The following is a 16,006-nucleotide window of genomic DNA, read 5'->3' on the forward strand; positions in this document are numbered from 1 at the left end:
TGGGGAATGTCTTTACTAAGAGTAAATAAGATTGTAGTTTAATTGTTTCTTAAGAATTATCTTAAACAAAAGGAAAAAAAAAAAGTCCTGACCAGCAGAGAATAGATCTTATCACCAAATTGCCTGCTCCCACAGACATTATGATTTTAAAGTCCTCTGTTGACTGAAAGAGTTTTCAAGATATTTTATCATGGGATATGCAGAGAAAGAAGTTCCATGTGGCCTCCTTATTGAAAGGGAAACCCATGAATGCCTGCTACCAAAAAAAGCAAATGGGGAGGGAGTGGCTTGAAGGAGGAGATTGTTTGGAAAAGTAAAAGAGGAACCTGGGTGAATATGGTTTGTCAATTAATCCAGCTATTATAAAAAGGTAAATCCCTTTACAGGGTATGCAGCAGTCAATGTGAAAAATAAGAAAGTTTGCCTTTAGTCCAAATCTGTTACAGGACTTTAATATTATAATTCAGGTGGTAAATTCAGAATTCAGTGGTGTCGCTGAAGTCATAAACATGGCTTGGACAAGAATAGTCCATTCTCTAAAGAGAGCATTTATTGAGCACAACAATTTGCAATCTCAAGCATAAGACAAAGAAACAACAGAAAAACTTTGCCTAAACTAAAACATAACAAAATAAGACAAATCACACAAAGCAACAACATGCAACCTAATGTAAGTCAAGACATAACAGAAAGTCTTATGTAGTCCCGAGGACAGAGTCTTCAGCCAGTCATTCAGAGATTTTTCTGGGAAATCTGTAGATCTTCTTAGCTGGTGAGGGTGGTCCCACAGGTTTAATAATCTTTGCCTGGGCTTTTATGGGTGATTTGCACTCCTCCTTTCCCTCTTGGATGACATGGCTTTCACATATCCACATCTGTCTCTTGCCCCTCTCACATATTCCAATTTCTTGCCCCTTGCAGTTTTTACTTTGAAATGTAAATGTAACTTCCTGCTTCTTCTTCCACTGGCTACAGGATTAGTTAAAGGGTCAGAATTTGTTAGATTGTGCCATGTATTTGCCAACAGTATCATGACAGTAAAACTTCAGAAAACATGTATGATAGCTGATGGATACTTCAAAATATGGTGGGGTTTGTGACAGAGGACATTGCTTTCCCATATGCATCAGATGTATAGTATAAGATGTGGAAGCTTAATAAATAAAGTTTGACTGATCTTAACATCTTCCTTTGTTGACACTATATTACTGTCACGATTGTAGGTTTGAACTAGTGCACGCAACAGTAATTCTCAAGGCAGCAGTTGGAGATGTTTTCTACTCAGGAGAACATGGCCTTACATCTTGTTTGCATCAGGGTTCTATATTCAGTTCAGAGCCAGTTTATTTGTAGTGGGGCCACATGTCTTCTCCTTGTCAAGCGTCATACACCATGTGATGTGTCATGCAGCCTAGTGTTAGCCAGAGTGCTGTTTTAAATGAACCCACATCTCATAGTGTTATCTTCTGATAGTGAGTTAAAGCATGCCACCACAGTATTTATATACCGTATCTAAGCCTATTGTTTGTTCTTTGTTTGCTGTTCTTTCTATGTGATTTGCTGTTCTTATTTGAAAACTATTTGTATTGCTATTGAAGTTCTGCATATAATAAATGAGGAACATCTGTGCTCACCCATTTACCCAATCTACTATGCCACGTTTTTGACCATATAGTAACACCATAGATGTAAAATATTTCAGGCTTTTCAGATCTTAATTATATCTTCTAGCACTCCTCTGCTGCTATTATCCATTGTGTATACTACTAACTTTAAGCATGCAGTTTGTCCAAGAGCACACAATATCTGTAGCAGAGTAGGGTAGAATCTAGGCTATGGGGTTCCTGGTCATCTGTCCTACCCAATGGATGTGTAGCAGGGCACTGAGATGCCTGCTATTTGTGGAGCAATAAGTAAGGAGCCCAGCTGCAGGTTGCCAGGATAACCGATGGGAGTCAGCTGACTGGAAGGGGCAGGGCCTGGCTCCCATATAACTCCCAGGCTGAGGCCAGGCAGGCAGTTTCTGACCAGCAGCCATGAGTGAAGGAGCTGTGCTGGACTGAACAAAGAGGAGAAGGCAGACTGCAGGTACAGCTCTGAGACTGGGGAAGGATAGAGCACCCCTGATGTGGCGGGACTAATGTTATAGCCAAGCAGCTTGAATTTATGTTGCAGCCCAGGGGCTTGAGTTTTCTGTTTACTGTTTACAACTGGTGGTTTGGGTGAGGCTATTCGGGGTTGGAGGAGGCCTCATAGGGGGCTCATGGTAATGTGGGGACCCTGGCGCCTGCGAGAGCACAGCATTTTGGGTGCACTGACCCTGGTGCCTGTGAGGGCACAGCATTTTTTGGGGTGTACGGACCCCAGCCCCAGAGAAGGGGTGTAGAGTTGGGGGCCAGGTATGGCTGAGGCCACCTGAGCCAGGCGGGGGTTGGGGCCAGGTACAGCTACAGCCACCTGAGCCCACCTGAGCGAGAGAAGCCCAGAGCCAAGGGGGCAGTGAGAAGCCCTAGAGCCAAAGGAGGGTAGTGAAAAGCCCTGGAGAGAGGGCAGTGAGAAGCCCCAGAGGGGGGGGGCAGCATTGACAGTGAGAAGCCCCAGAGAAGGGAACAGCATTGACCATGAGAAGCCCCAGAGAGAGGGCAGTGAGAAACCCCGGGGGGGGGGCAGCATTGATGAACGCTCAGTGAGGTGCCCAGCAAAGCAGGGCCACGGAGAGCCCAAGGAGGACAAGGGGGCCAGAATATAGTAAGGCCTGGACTAATCGGTGTGAGTACCATCTGCGAGGCTTGGGCTGTGGTGTAAGGGGAGGAAAGGAGCCACAGATAGTGCCCCCTTGCATCAGGACAATAAAATGGGCAGCCTCCAACTTAATTAACATCTTCCAATTAAGCAGTTAACAACAAGGCATGGCAGGTGAGAAGGTGGGTGGTTGGCCCATAACAGGTGGGTGGGGTCACCAGTGGACGGACCCCGAAGAGGCACACCTGTCACAGGACGACACTGACTCATTGTCATAGAAGGGATTAGAAACTACAGTAATTATAGAAACTTTATGGACACAGCAGGACACAGCCAGTTAACCAAGGTCAAAAGGGCTCTGCATAAATTCATGGAGGATGGGTCCATCAGTGGAATTAACATGACAGGGGAGCAACTTCGAAATGAGGTTTTCCTCTAAGTGCTGAGAGCTGTAGGGCAGAGGGCCAGATGACAGTTTAGTCTGCATAGGGCATGCACTTATTCCCTCAGCATCTATTTTCAGCTACTATGAGAGAGAAGATACTGTTTTTCATGAACTTGTAGTCTGACCTAGTGTGACATTTCTTACATTCTTACCCTAAAAACAAAACACCAAGGGTTACATTATACTTAGATCATATATTTGCATTTATAGGTATACAGCAGCAGCTCCTTGAGGCAAGCAAAATTCCTCTAGGCACTCTGGGGATGTTTGGGTCACAGTGGTAGGTCATTCACATGGATCAGCATGACTCCCCTTGTGTGGCCAACTCTGTGGGACATAAGAGGACAAAGTGTGATGCTCTGTTCTTCATTGCCCCCTTTGCTGATGTTGGCACTAAACTTGCTCAGCCTTTGTTTTCCCCCATGGCAAAGACTAGGACTAGGACTTAACTCATTGCACCCTGCCCATAACTTGTTCAAGTGTGCTGAACCAAATACAGTTTGGCCACAATGTTCAAATGTGTTGGATTCAAAACATATAAGGAAATCTGAAGTAAGCATGAAATGGGTGAGAGTCAAGTATGCCTGCTATTTACGGTGAGGTAGTTACAGATTATTTCCCTGTAGCTAAATTGTTATTTTCCCTGTTATTGTTTAGAGAACATAATTAACCAAATATACTGTCTGTACTCCTGTATTACATGGTACTTTTGAATAGCTAAATATTTGAAGGTCCAACTGCAGGACATTTAATGACTTAACTTATCCTGAGGTTTCTTACAAGACTTTCCAATAACCATCACAACTCCTAAATTATCTCCTGCTGAATTGAAGGATAAAGTAAATTAGTTTAAGCTGAATATCTATTAAAGATGAATACACTTAAAATGAACACCTATTAAAGTATACTGCAGAAATTCTGTAAGAAAAACCTTAAGAATGGATAAAATATCAAATTGGCAAATGAGCTAAGAGTAGCCTTTAAAAATTCAAGGAACCACTCCCTTTCTACAGTGAACTTAATAATAATTTTCAAATATCTTCACTGGCAGGCCAAGTCCTAGGCTTCCATTGCTGGAACTGAGGGAATTACAAAACCCTAATACAATGCAGGGATATAGGCAAGAAGATAAATTAAGGAAAATTCTTTGGGCACTCTCTAAGGTCCTCCAGTAGTTTTGGAGTGTGCAAGCACTGCTGTGCAGGAGTGTAATATCTCCTTTGTTTTCAAATGGAAAAATTCTGTATTTGTAAGTCTCCAGTTTGCATTTGTACTTGAATCAGGATCTTACATTTATAAAGCTTTTCATTCCTTATAGCCAGGTTTTACTGACTTTTCCCATACATTGCTCAGAAAAGTGTGATTAAGTTGTGATCAATACCTTTGCCCCTTTCTTCTGTGCAGACAGAATTTTGTGCATTGGAAGATTATTGTTGCCTGTTGCCAAATACCATTTTGATATACCCCAGGATAGCTCTTCCCAAGAGTTCTAATTTACAACATCCTCTTACTACAAGGGAGCCAGGAAACAATTTCTGCAGCCTGAAAGGGAGCTTACAGGGAAGTAGTTTTCTTTTATCTAGAAATACCAGTCCCCTTACTTTTAGAAGAAATAGAAATCATCTCCACCTGTGCGAACCATCTACCAGACAGTGGAACATTGTTCTCCTTCCCCTCAGAACTTCTTCCAAATACTGCATATCAACACTGTACTAGAACTGTTGTAACATCTCTTCTGACTTAAAGGCTTTAAGGTGTCTGCCAGAAGAGATGTAACAAAAGAAAGCAACTTGAAGAAAACATACGTCTCCCCTTTGGCTTTCCCATTTCTGTTACTCAGGAGCTTAATTTTCTTAGCTTTGTATTTTTCTATAGCACAAGGTACAGAGCACATTTACTCAGCCCCCAGATACTAGCAACACAATGGATGTGTCTATACATTGCCCTATGGCGGCATAGGGATGTGTTACGTCACTGTACGGCATTTTGCAGCAATGTAGTGATGTTGTGTCTACCCATGATTGCCAGCTACGTCATCATAGCGGTGCAATCCCTGGGTATAGTATGCCACTCCGGCAAAATCTACCCATGAGCTGTTTGCACAGTGTAGCTACTACCCTTACTGCACCATGCTTTAGTACTTCCAAAAGGAAGTATTAAGCATGGTGCTGGAGCAATGTCGCCATATGGCAACATGTAGACACTCCCACCGTAACTTAGTCTCTGGGGGAACTAAGCAGTTTTGGTATTCTGTAGGTAACTGGCACACACAGGGGTCACAGTGACCCCTTTCCTGTGTCTCTCCCTAACACAAATCTTACCCAGAAGAATTCATCAGGAAATGCCAGCCAATGCATGGAAGAAAGATCCATTAGGCAGTCACAACAAACTGATACAGTCACTAAGTGGCTACTTCTCAGGGCTAAAGGATTGCCCAAAGATTAAGACTTGCTTAGGGTTGCCTGATTCTGGATTTATTTGTAATTCACATTCCTAATTTGGTTCAACTGTGCCTGATTGACTTATTGGCTACGGGCAGCTGAGTGTCAAGAAAAGCTCAGGGCTTTAAACAGAATGATGCCTGTTCAACGTTTTGCAAGTCTAGAATTACACATAGTCTCTGACTGCTGTCAAGCCTTGTTTCCCTGGTTTTATTCTGGCCCTTGTCCTAGTTAATGCCTCATTCTTGTTCCCAGCACCTGCCATGGAACCTGCCACAGCCTGGTCCTCAGCTCCTGCCATGGTTCTTGCTTTCCCCTGGGCTCCTGTTTTGTTTGTTCCCTGGACTCTGACCCCAGGCTTGCCTCCGACCTAGCCCTGTCACCCTTGCCATTGCCCTGGACTGCCTGGTTTCTGACACTTGACTCAATGTGTGATTACAGTTTCTGGCTTAGAGTCTCAACTCACTTTCTCATGCTGTCTCTTGGCTCTGCTTTTCAGGTTTTTCTTCAGATTTTGGCCCCCACTACTCAGGCAGTCTGCCCAAGTCCCAGTTTGCAATGCTGCTTGCCCCAATCTCAAAATGAACAAAGATGATTAGCTTGGGATCCATGGCCCTAACTATGAACAGTTTCATTATAGAGTAACTGCTGTATGTGGACTGTATTGCAGAAATCTAGCTGATACTGAAGGTCTTGATGTGAGTTTATGTCTTTCTTTTTATGGGCTGAGACCCAGAATGCAAAACAGACCAAGATGTGGAACAGCCATTCTGTTCACTTCCAGGCTCAAAGCTCTCAAAACACTGCAGTCTTCTTCAGTTTTCAAGGGCCTTGCATACATTATTATAGCAACTGAATCAGAATCCTTTGAGTATTCTCACTTTAACTATAGACTCAGAGACAAAGCTAACCCTGTACATTGTTTTTATCAATAATTCTCCAGACAACAAAAGTGCTGCAGATTCTAAACTCTATCCAGAAGTGCTGCAAGAGACCGTCTGGCATGACTATGAGGTTTACACTCCAGTTCTCTTGGAGACTTTAATATTCACATAGAGACTATCTAATAGGCTCAAGTTCTTCTATCTAACTTTTCTGCCTAAAATTTCTCACAGGCCTCTAAGGACCCTGCTACACTTTCAAATTTAAGCTAGGTAAAACTAGCTATAGAGGTGTTACACATTTTCAAGCACTAACTTCATAGTGGTTGGCTCTTTTTATAGCTGAACAATCATTTTTACTGTGTGATAATTACTTGGCAAGTATCACTGGTCTAAATTTATTGCATGATTAGCCAGTTAACTGTGAGATAATTACTTTGCACTTGTGGCCTGTCTTACTGTGCATATGTGGCCAGTTTAAATTTATTGCATGATTAACCAGTTAAATGCATAATATATGTAATGTGGCAGGGGCCTAACACATGCACATGATAACCTGAATTGGATCTTCAAGTTGGATGTGGACATAGGAAACACCTCCAGTGTGGTTAAACCACTTTCTCTCCCCTGTTGCAAGTCAAGAAACTAAGCACTATTGAGGCATTCCGTGAAAACACTTAGACTGTGCCTATTGACAAAAATATACTAAAGAAGCCTTTACCCAAAACAGGATGCATTCCTGTTGTATGGGAGCCAGATACTGCAAGCTGCTAGGAGTATGATTCTACAAAATAGATACAGTTTTATGAATAAAACAGTGAAATGCCATTGCTTTATTATAGTAAAGCAATTATCAGGGAAAAACAAATAACCTGAAGGTTCTATGTTAAGAGTAAATGCAACAATGTTTATTTGTAATTCTCATTGTTCCACTGGTAGGACTTTTCCCATCACAATGTTCATTACTGAGCCTGCCTTCTTGCCAGACAGCTTGCGGAATTCAGGATACCAAAATTTCAAACATAAGGTTGCCAAGTAATAGAAGTGGAATATTTATTGTATTGTAAGGGCCTATAGACAAAGTTGAGCCATCCATGAGGGGAAACTCAAAAGAGAAATCATGTATTCTCTGCCCTCATACTGTGTGGTCTTTTGAAGGGGAGAGGTCTGCTCTGCTCTAACTTTTCCTTGAAAAATAACTTTGGGAGATGTTTCAAGATTCTGAATTTTTAGTTAATTAGTAAAAGTAAAAGTAAAAGTTGGATTAGGGTGAAGGCAAAAGGTATGTGGGGTGAAGAACTGCAGAATGAGTACAGGTGTTTTATTAAATCAAGACAAATAGAAGCATAAACATTCATATAGTGTCTCCTTCCATTTGCTTTATACAATGATTTTTTTAAATGTGGCATTCTGGTAGAAACTGAGTGCTTTGCTTTACATGTGATCTCAATTTGTTAGGAAATTTAAACATAGGTATGTGTGGCAGGGCACTGTTTGTGCCTGCCACTTTAAGACCTAAGCCAAGCAGCCAGCAGGTGACTGACTGAGACAGCCATTTTAGATTCAGGGCTGCTTGTATAAGCAGAGCATTTTACTGCTGGCAGGCTAGGCAGCAACATTGCCTGGCTGTAAGGCTGCTTGTATCATCCTGGAGGTAAGGGCAGGAGCTGTAGGGGATGGCTAGGAGGCTCCTGGTCTGAAGCATGACCTAAAACTGCACCATGCCAGGAGTGGGTGGCCTGGTGGGGCTCTCAGTGGTGTGGGAGCCCCCAGAAAATGTCAGGCCAGTTACCACCTCAGTGAAAGGCGGGTTGGAGCACCTTAACCCCAACTCCCACAACTGGGTGGGTCACCCACTAGTAGGGCCAGAATGTGGACCCAGGAGCGAGAGTGGGGCTAGAGGCTCAGAGGCCTGACTGAGAGTACCCTCGACTGGCCAATGCTGGGGCCAGGACCAGAATGGTCAAAAGGGCCAGGGGCTCACCGCAAGGGATGCCCAGAGCTGAGGGCCTGGGGTTCCAACTGGCCTTGGAGGTGAGGCCAGGGCCTGTGTGGCCAAAGGTCCCAGGAGGACCATGCCCGAGAGGGGAAATAGTTTCAGGGAGCAAAGCAGCCCTGAATGAGGGCGGGGTAGGCCAGCTGAATGGAGGGTTCTTAGAGGGGTCCTGATTGGACGATTCTGGAGCCCAGTGTGGGGCCGGTGAGACTAACATCTGTGGATGCCATCTGCAAAGCATGGGCTGGGGTGTAAGGGAGGAACGGAGCCGCAGATAGCGCCCCCTGGCATTGGGGCAAGAAATGGGCAGCCTCCCACCTAATTAAGATCATTAGGTAGGTAGGCGGGGCCATTGGTAGATGGGCTCAAGAAGGCCCCCTATTACAGTATGGCATTCTAAGCATCTTCTTGGGGATAGTTACTCTTTGTATTAGTTATGGTGCTTTCACTCCAGTGAATGAGCCCCAGGAGAATAAAGACACAGTATTGCTATTTGATGTCCCTCATAGGAACAGGGGTAGCTTTGCTTCCTGTCAGGACCTCCAACATTTGATGACCCAGTGAAGATTTACTGAGTCCTACCACTTCCATTATCTGAATGGTCCTGCTGCCTAGTTTTTCAGGCAGTACCATCCATCCATCTACACATTTTCCAGTGGCCTTGAGCACCCAACAATTTTCCTGTACCACTGGAGTCTCTACATATATTATTATAACAACAGGATCTGAACTTTTGAGTTGAATGTGGCCCCATCACTTTGAACAGACAGGTACAGGAGTATAATCAGTGCCAGAGGATATGTCTGCATCTCACAATTCAATACTGAGCAGAGATACTTGAGCTAGCTTTGGGTATCAGAAGAAGTATAGCCATGTTGGATGGCACTTTTGTACTGTATGTACCCTTTACATAGTTGCTGCATCGACACCAGTAGCCCAATACTATTGTGCAGCAGGGTCGCATGCTGTGATGCTACTGCAAAGTAGTATTAGGCTACCGGGCAGCAGCGTCACAAAAAAGACATTCATTGGCATCAATGTTGTTCATATAAGTACTAAATAACTGTGTAATAATTGCACAGTCAGTGTCTTGTGCAGACATGACCAGTGGGTATGATTTCAAGCAAAACGCTCTGTACTCCATCTCTCTACTGCTTCCTGTAACTTTCACCTTAGCCATAAGGTTATTACCTCAGAAAGGATGTCAATATTAAAAGATGATTTTATGACACACTAATACTACAGGAATGAGAGGTATAAATTATGTAAATAGCTATTAAAGCTTGCTGGACATTTCCCCCCATAAAATGCATTGCAAAACTGAAATCCTGAAAATGGAATAGATTTTGTTTTTTTGATAAGAAATCATGTTTTTGCTGTAAAAAGCAATACAAAAAAAATTGTCCAAAGCTGAAGTTTCTACTGAAATAATATTGGTGGAAATTTTTCAGTCATCTCTAGTGAATCTATAATATAATATTCCTAATAGCACCTGGTACAGTGGATTTGTGTTTAGTTTAATCAGCCTGGGAATGTAGGGGTTGCCATACTAAATCATGCCTATAGTCTTCATAGTTCAGTGTTCTGTTTCTGCCAGTATTTGGGACCAGATGCCTCAACACAAAATTTGTGTCAATAGACACTTATGGAAAAATTTGCCAGTAGAAATTTTGTCCTAAGCCCTACCAGGTAGTGGTTGGCTTATCCCCTAGTTTTTTATAATGTCATCATTGAAAGTGTTTTATTCTTGCTATTAATAAAAGCTGTGGACTTTTCCTTTCATCAAAGTAACAGTAATGTGTCTTGGTGCATGTATAACTTATTAATTCTCATTGTATTTTCTATAGGGCTGGCCTTTGCTGTTTTGTCTTCAGTCCACCCAGTATTTGGCTTATATGGCGCTCTCTTTCCCGTCATTATTTATGCCGTATTTGGGATGGGACGCCATGTTGCGACAGGTAAGTGTCTAGAAAACTTTAGGTTCTAAACCTGCAAGTTGCAGGGTACATTCTCTGAAACTAGGAAGATCATTCTCCCTTGCAGGATCAGTAGAAAAGGAAATGTCTTAGAAACAGAGTAAATGAAGGTTTATAGATTTATAGATATAATGTGCGTGTGTTGCCTTTTAACAGCTACATCTTTTTCTATTTAAGAAACATTTTTTGAAGGAAAAAGGCATTGTTAAGATTATATTTTAGCCACTCCTGCCAGTATAATTTAATATTGCATCAGTTCTTCTTTTATAAATGTACTTTACCAGGAGTTTTAACTCCACAGTACAGCTTTGCTTGAGGCTAAAGCTTCAGCAGACAAAGGCTCAGCCAAGGAGGGTTTTTTTTAATGTGAACAAGAGCAACAAAATGTCTGGCTGTTTCTAAAGTATGGAAAAGCTTAATTACTCCTTACTTTGCTAAAACACAAACCTGGTATTTCTTGCAAAAATGCCATGATCTCAACTCCAAATACTTCATTAAAGAAAAATATTACTCCTGCAGCTGTCTCTTCATCCCCTTTACAGTAACTAGGCAGCCAAGAAGAGTTTAGTAGCTATGAAGCAAGTAACTATGGAGCACCTCTGTCTGCTTTCAGCAGAACCACTTACCACAGCCAGACTGGAATGTTTCTCAGCACTTACTAAATTACTGCTTCTGGCTGAGAGAGAGCCTGTTATGGAAAAGGAAGAGTTTTACCAGGTTGGACCACCAGCACGCTGCTCTATGTCCTTTTGAAGGTCAGAAGAGTGGGTCAGCCATATGGCTTCAGGAGCAAAGAACAGTGGGACTGGGTGAAGGAAATTAGCCTTCCCCAAATCAACAACAGATAAAAATAAGGGAGTGATATCCCTCATTCTGAGGGAAAGAGACTAGCTATGGGAAACTTTTAAGTAAGAAGGAGGTGGTTCTTGGAAACCTGGAATTGCAACCACATATATAGTGAACCCTGCACCACTTAGCAGAGCTACATTTTTCATTTGTTAATAGATTTACTAAGGAATAATCATTGTCTTTTGAGCAGTTCTATGTTTTTGAAAATGTGCACCAAAACCTATATTTAGCAATGCTATTAGCAGTTTTGTAGGAGCCATGTGGTCTTCTGGGAAACCAATATCCATTCTAAAATACATAAAATTCGTATCCTAACATGCATGGTATATTTTTTAACTCCTCATATAATTCATGGCAAACAGAAACTGAATTCTGCATCAGGGTCCTTGGATTCCAAAGTAATGATTCAGCAAACTAAAAATTCTGTGGCCATTCCAGTTAATTTTTAAGTTGTTTTAATAATTGGATTTTTCCAATGAGTAGCACAATTGCATAAATTACATAGAAGGCAGAGCATTCTGGTATTCAATATGTATTCTGGTATTGAATTAAATTTAGTTAGGATGTTATTCAGGTATATATTGTTTGGGAGAAACCTGAAGGTTTTCTTCCCTGAAAGTAGGCAGTGTTTGAGACTTGAGACTTGGAGAAGCAGTCTGGAATTGTAAAACAAGTGAGCTAGCTGGATGCTTCTGTTTAAAAGGACCAATGAAATATAGTCAGTTCATCTGTAAACTAGAAACTTTTATTAAAATGAAAGCTTAAATTTTAGAGGATAATTTTGTGGCAGGAGCCAGGCAAAGGTGGACTACTCCATAGCCTTTATTTGTATTCTTTTTTAGTGTATCCTCTTTCATTAAAACAGAAAACGTGGTTGCTTCAAGTGCCTTTCCATACTTGCATTCCCATTGTAGGTACATATGTGTCTCAAGCACTCAATCTGGGAGAACTTTTACCCAAGTAGTACCTGTATAAAGCATATACACTCTGCACCTCTTGTCTCCTAATTCCAAGGGCAAATAATAGTGCACACTTTCTATTACTTGGTTCTCCTCAAGTGCCTTTTTACAAGGAGTGTTTTCAGTCTGCATGGATGGTGTTTGGCCTTTTGCCTCACTTGGTGAGAGTGCTCTCTCATTTCTATCTTTTAATCTGTGCTGCTTTAAGTTTTCTTGGTCGTCTGGCATCTCCTTCAGTGCAATGAGGTCCCTTCTGGATCTGCACTAGGCAATGATATACTCAGTGGGCGCATCTACATGTGCTGTTAATGTGGTTTAGGCTTACTGCACAGTACCTGGGAGCACATCTACACAAGCACCATTTTGGGAGCAGATCTGCTGCTATCCTGCTCTGGCCTCCTGTAGCAGCCAGGGGGAGCTCCAGGCTTTCCTGGGTGGTAGCCCAGGGGCTGAGAAAGGGTATGTGCACAGGGTCAGGGGTGTTCTGCCAGCTGCAGCGGCAGCTGTTTCCTGGACCTGTAAACATCAGGATGGGACCTGATGTTCATGGGGCCAGGAAATAGGTGCTGCTGCAGCTGAGTGGGGCTTCCCAGTGAGCCTTCTGCTGGGCATACCCCCCTACTTAGAAGGGGGATTGCTAGGAACTGTTCTGCAAGTGGGGCAGTTTCTAGCCAGACCCCTGCTGAGCAGAGGGTCATGGGGCTTGCCAGCAACTGCCCAGCTTAGGATCGCAACCCCCACCCACCCCCCAGAGCAGCTCTACATAGTGCAGAGCTGGGAACTCCAGAAAGTGAGTGGGGGCTGGAGCTCCCAGCTCTGCATTGCACAGAGCTGCTCTGGAGCATGAGCAGGGGCTGAGTTCTCAGCCTCTACTCTCCAGAGTTCCTAGCTCAGCACTGGGAGTCAGGATTGGGAACAGACAGCTCCCTGTCTCCTGTGGCCCCCTGTAGCCTAGGCTGACTGGAAGCAAATTTTCTCTTGGTCAGCATCTACAAGTGCAGTACTGCACAGTAACTACTGTGCAGTTAATCTAGTACCTGTATTTACAGGTACTAGGTAACTGCATGGTAGCATAATTTTTGTGCAGGAAATGCCCCGCATGTGTAGATTGTGATGCTTTACTGTGCAGTAGATTAGTCTACTGCATGGTAAAATGTGTCATGTAGATTCACATAGTGAGGCTCCATTCTCCCCCATATTCCTGCATACTTTCCAGGTTTCCTTTTGGTAATATTTTTATTCCCCTTTTAATTTATTTTCCTGACCATCATCCTGGCTTCCTTCAGATCTCTAGGATTTAAATAGAGTCCATTACAGATGGACATATTCAGTCTTAGTACCATACTCTGTAGAAATAGATCTTTCACCTTCCAGACAAGAAAAGAGCCTGAATTTAGGCTCCAGGCCCACTTCCTGGATAATCCATGGGGTTGGCCTCCAGTTTCAGAGTGCAGGACTCTCTGCAGTGATATTTCCTCTCACAGAAGTGTCTTGATACTCCTCTGCTCCACATAGCCCAGAGACTCAAGCAGCCCCTGCCTCTGTTCTGGTATCTCTCTTTATTGAGTGCCCAGAGTTTGCATGCCACACACAGCATTTGCCCAAGCCACCTGTGACATCCTTGCAGCAAACTGGCCACCCCCATCTAGTCCAACCTCTTCCTCAAGGCAGAATCATCCCTGACTAAGTCATCCCAATAAAGTGACTATCTTAACCTGCTCTTAAAAAGGATGGAAATGCCACAACATCTCTAGGTAGCCTGTTCTGATGCTCAACTACCAACATGTTGAAAAAGTTGTTTCTAATAGTTAACTTAAAAATCCATACAGCAGTTTAAGACCATTGCTCCTAGTTCTGTCCCTCAGAGCCACAGAGAATACTCCATCTCCATCTTCTTTAGAACCAGCATCAGTTTTATCTTCTCCAGATTAGGTCTTTCTAGGTCATTCAGTCTTTCCTTATAAGTCATGTTTCTCATGATTCATATTTTCTATCTCATCTAAATTCTAAGATGGAAAAACTGCCTGATGCCAATCTGCTCTCCTTTTCCTTTCCAGATGATGTTGTTCCCTCCCTGACAGCATTTCAGCAAGTTGATTTAGATGTTTCAAAGATGGCATAAAATGGGTTACCCAGGCACTGTAAAACCCTGTGAGGATGTGGATAAGCCATCACATAATCTAGTAAATATACTTCAGGTATTTCTCCCTACCAGAAAGATTCTGTCTATAAAAGAGGCCCTTATGGACCCAGCAAGGATTGACTGACATACGCTATCTCTGCTCCAGCTGCTTTAAAAGTGGCAAACAATACCAGTATTCTTTAAGGACACTGAATTCTTTTACACTGACCTTGCACTTTCTTATCTAGTCTATTAGTGTGCAGTTCAAGGTGGTGAACTGTCATTGTCTATTGCTATAATATGACTTTTGCACTTACAAGCACCTTGCAGTATTCACTGAAATTCTAGTTCTAAAGTCTAGGGATACATTTACAGTTCTTCCATTTGGTGGTTTCTGGTTTCCAGTTGTCTGGATTCTCAAATGAGGCACAGAAGAAGAGCTCTGTAACACATATATTGATGGGGCATTGCATTCTCTTAGGTACTTGAGGGCCTTGTTTTTTTCCCTTGGAGTCTACCATATACTGAGAGAGAGCACAGTTAAGGCAAAGATAGTCCTAGCAATCTTCCCTTGCTTTTCTTACTTTCATCCACCATCAACAAAAGGCCCCGAGAAGGTCAAGGACAATTTGGTGACATCAGAAAGGACTTGTCTGTCCATCATAGGGCCGCATGGCTTCCTGCAGCTACACAGTATGATGCTGTGTACCAGACTACACTTCAGAGATTCAGGCATGGCTGTGAACATTTACTTCCTAAGCCCAAACTTGTATTGTCCTTTATGTCTTTGGCATGGCACAGAAGGAGAGGCAGTGTAAGTGTGCAGTGTGGAGATGCTGTTAAGGAAAAAGGTCTTCAAATATGAGTGCTTGAAGCACTTGACAACACACAGCGAGAATGTGCATATGGACAACATCTCTTGAAGAAAGCCAGTTATTGGGATGTAACTTTTAAAAAAAAAATCTTTTTACTCTTTTCTCCATAAAGTGTTAGATTTATTTTTAAACTAAAGAAAATTTGAAGAAAAAATTGCCCTCCCTTCATTATCCCAGAAAGGAAACTTGATAAGAAAAATATTTTTGTCATAAAACTCTGCGTAAAATGAAGATAGTAAGCAGACAAAGGACACTTGGGAAAGTTAGGGAGAGGTTAGAGCACATTAAAAAATGGTCAGTCAATCTAACTTAGTCTGCCCAAGTATGGACTTTACACTATTGAGGTAAATCTATGTATGAACTGAACAGAAGTTCAGGCTGGTTAGATCAGTGTAAAAATGACTGCCCAATCTAAGTTAAGTGTACTTTTGAGATGGTCTAACTTATCTTGGGTCCAGCAAGACCAATCTAACTGAACTTCTGTATAGTTTCCAGCTGGGAAAGCCTAGAGCTGGAAAAGTCTGGGGCTGGGAATGCCTAGCCGCTGGCCCCAGCCCCACAGCTGCATTTTTCCTAGCCCCTCCATGCAACCAGGCTATTTTTAGCCGCCCCCCCAGCCCCTTCCCCCATCCTGAGACCGACAATCCTCTCCACAGACCAGCCAGACCCCTTCCCCAGCTCACCAACCCCCCCCCCCGTCACGCAGGCTGCTCCTGGGGC

At 42.8% G+C, this 16,006-nt stretch overlaps 1 protein-coding gene across 1 annotated transcript in view; it reads left to right on the forward strand.

The window, feature by feature from the left end:
* The window catches only part of SLC26A7 (solute carrier family 26 member 7), a 215,834-nt gene that overhangs the window by 25,558 nt on the left and 174,270 nt on the right, over nt 1-16,006 (forward strand). Inside the window, exon 2 of the mRNA XM_019527911.1 lies at nt 10,353-10,463. Within this exon, the coding sequence (XP_019383456.1) occupies nt 10,353-10,463 (111 nt within the window). The remainder of the gene's footprint in view (nt 1-10,352; nt 10,464-16,006) is intronic.

This window comes from Gavialis gangeticus, unplaced genomic scaffold (assembly GCF_001723915.1).
Source record: "Gavialis gangeticus isolate Ggan-Ray unplaced genomic scaffold, GavGan_comp1, whole genome shotgun sequence".
Taxonomy (NCBI): domain Eukaryota; kingdom Metazoa; phylum Chordata; order Crocodylia; family Gavialidae; genus Gavialis; species Gavialis gangeticus.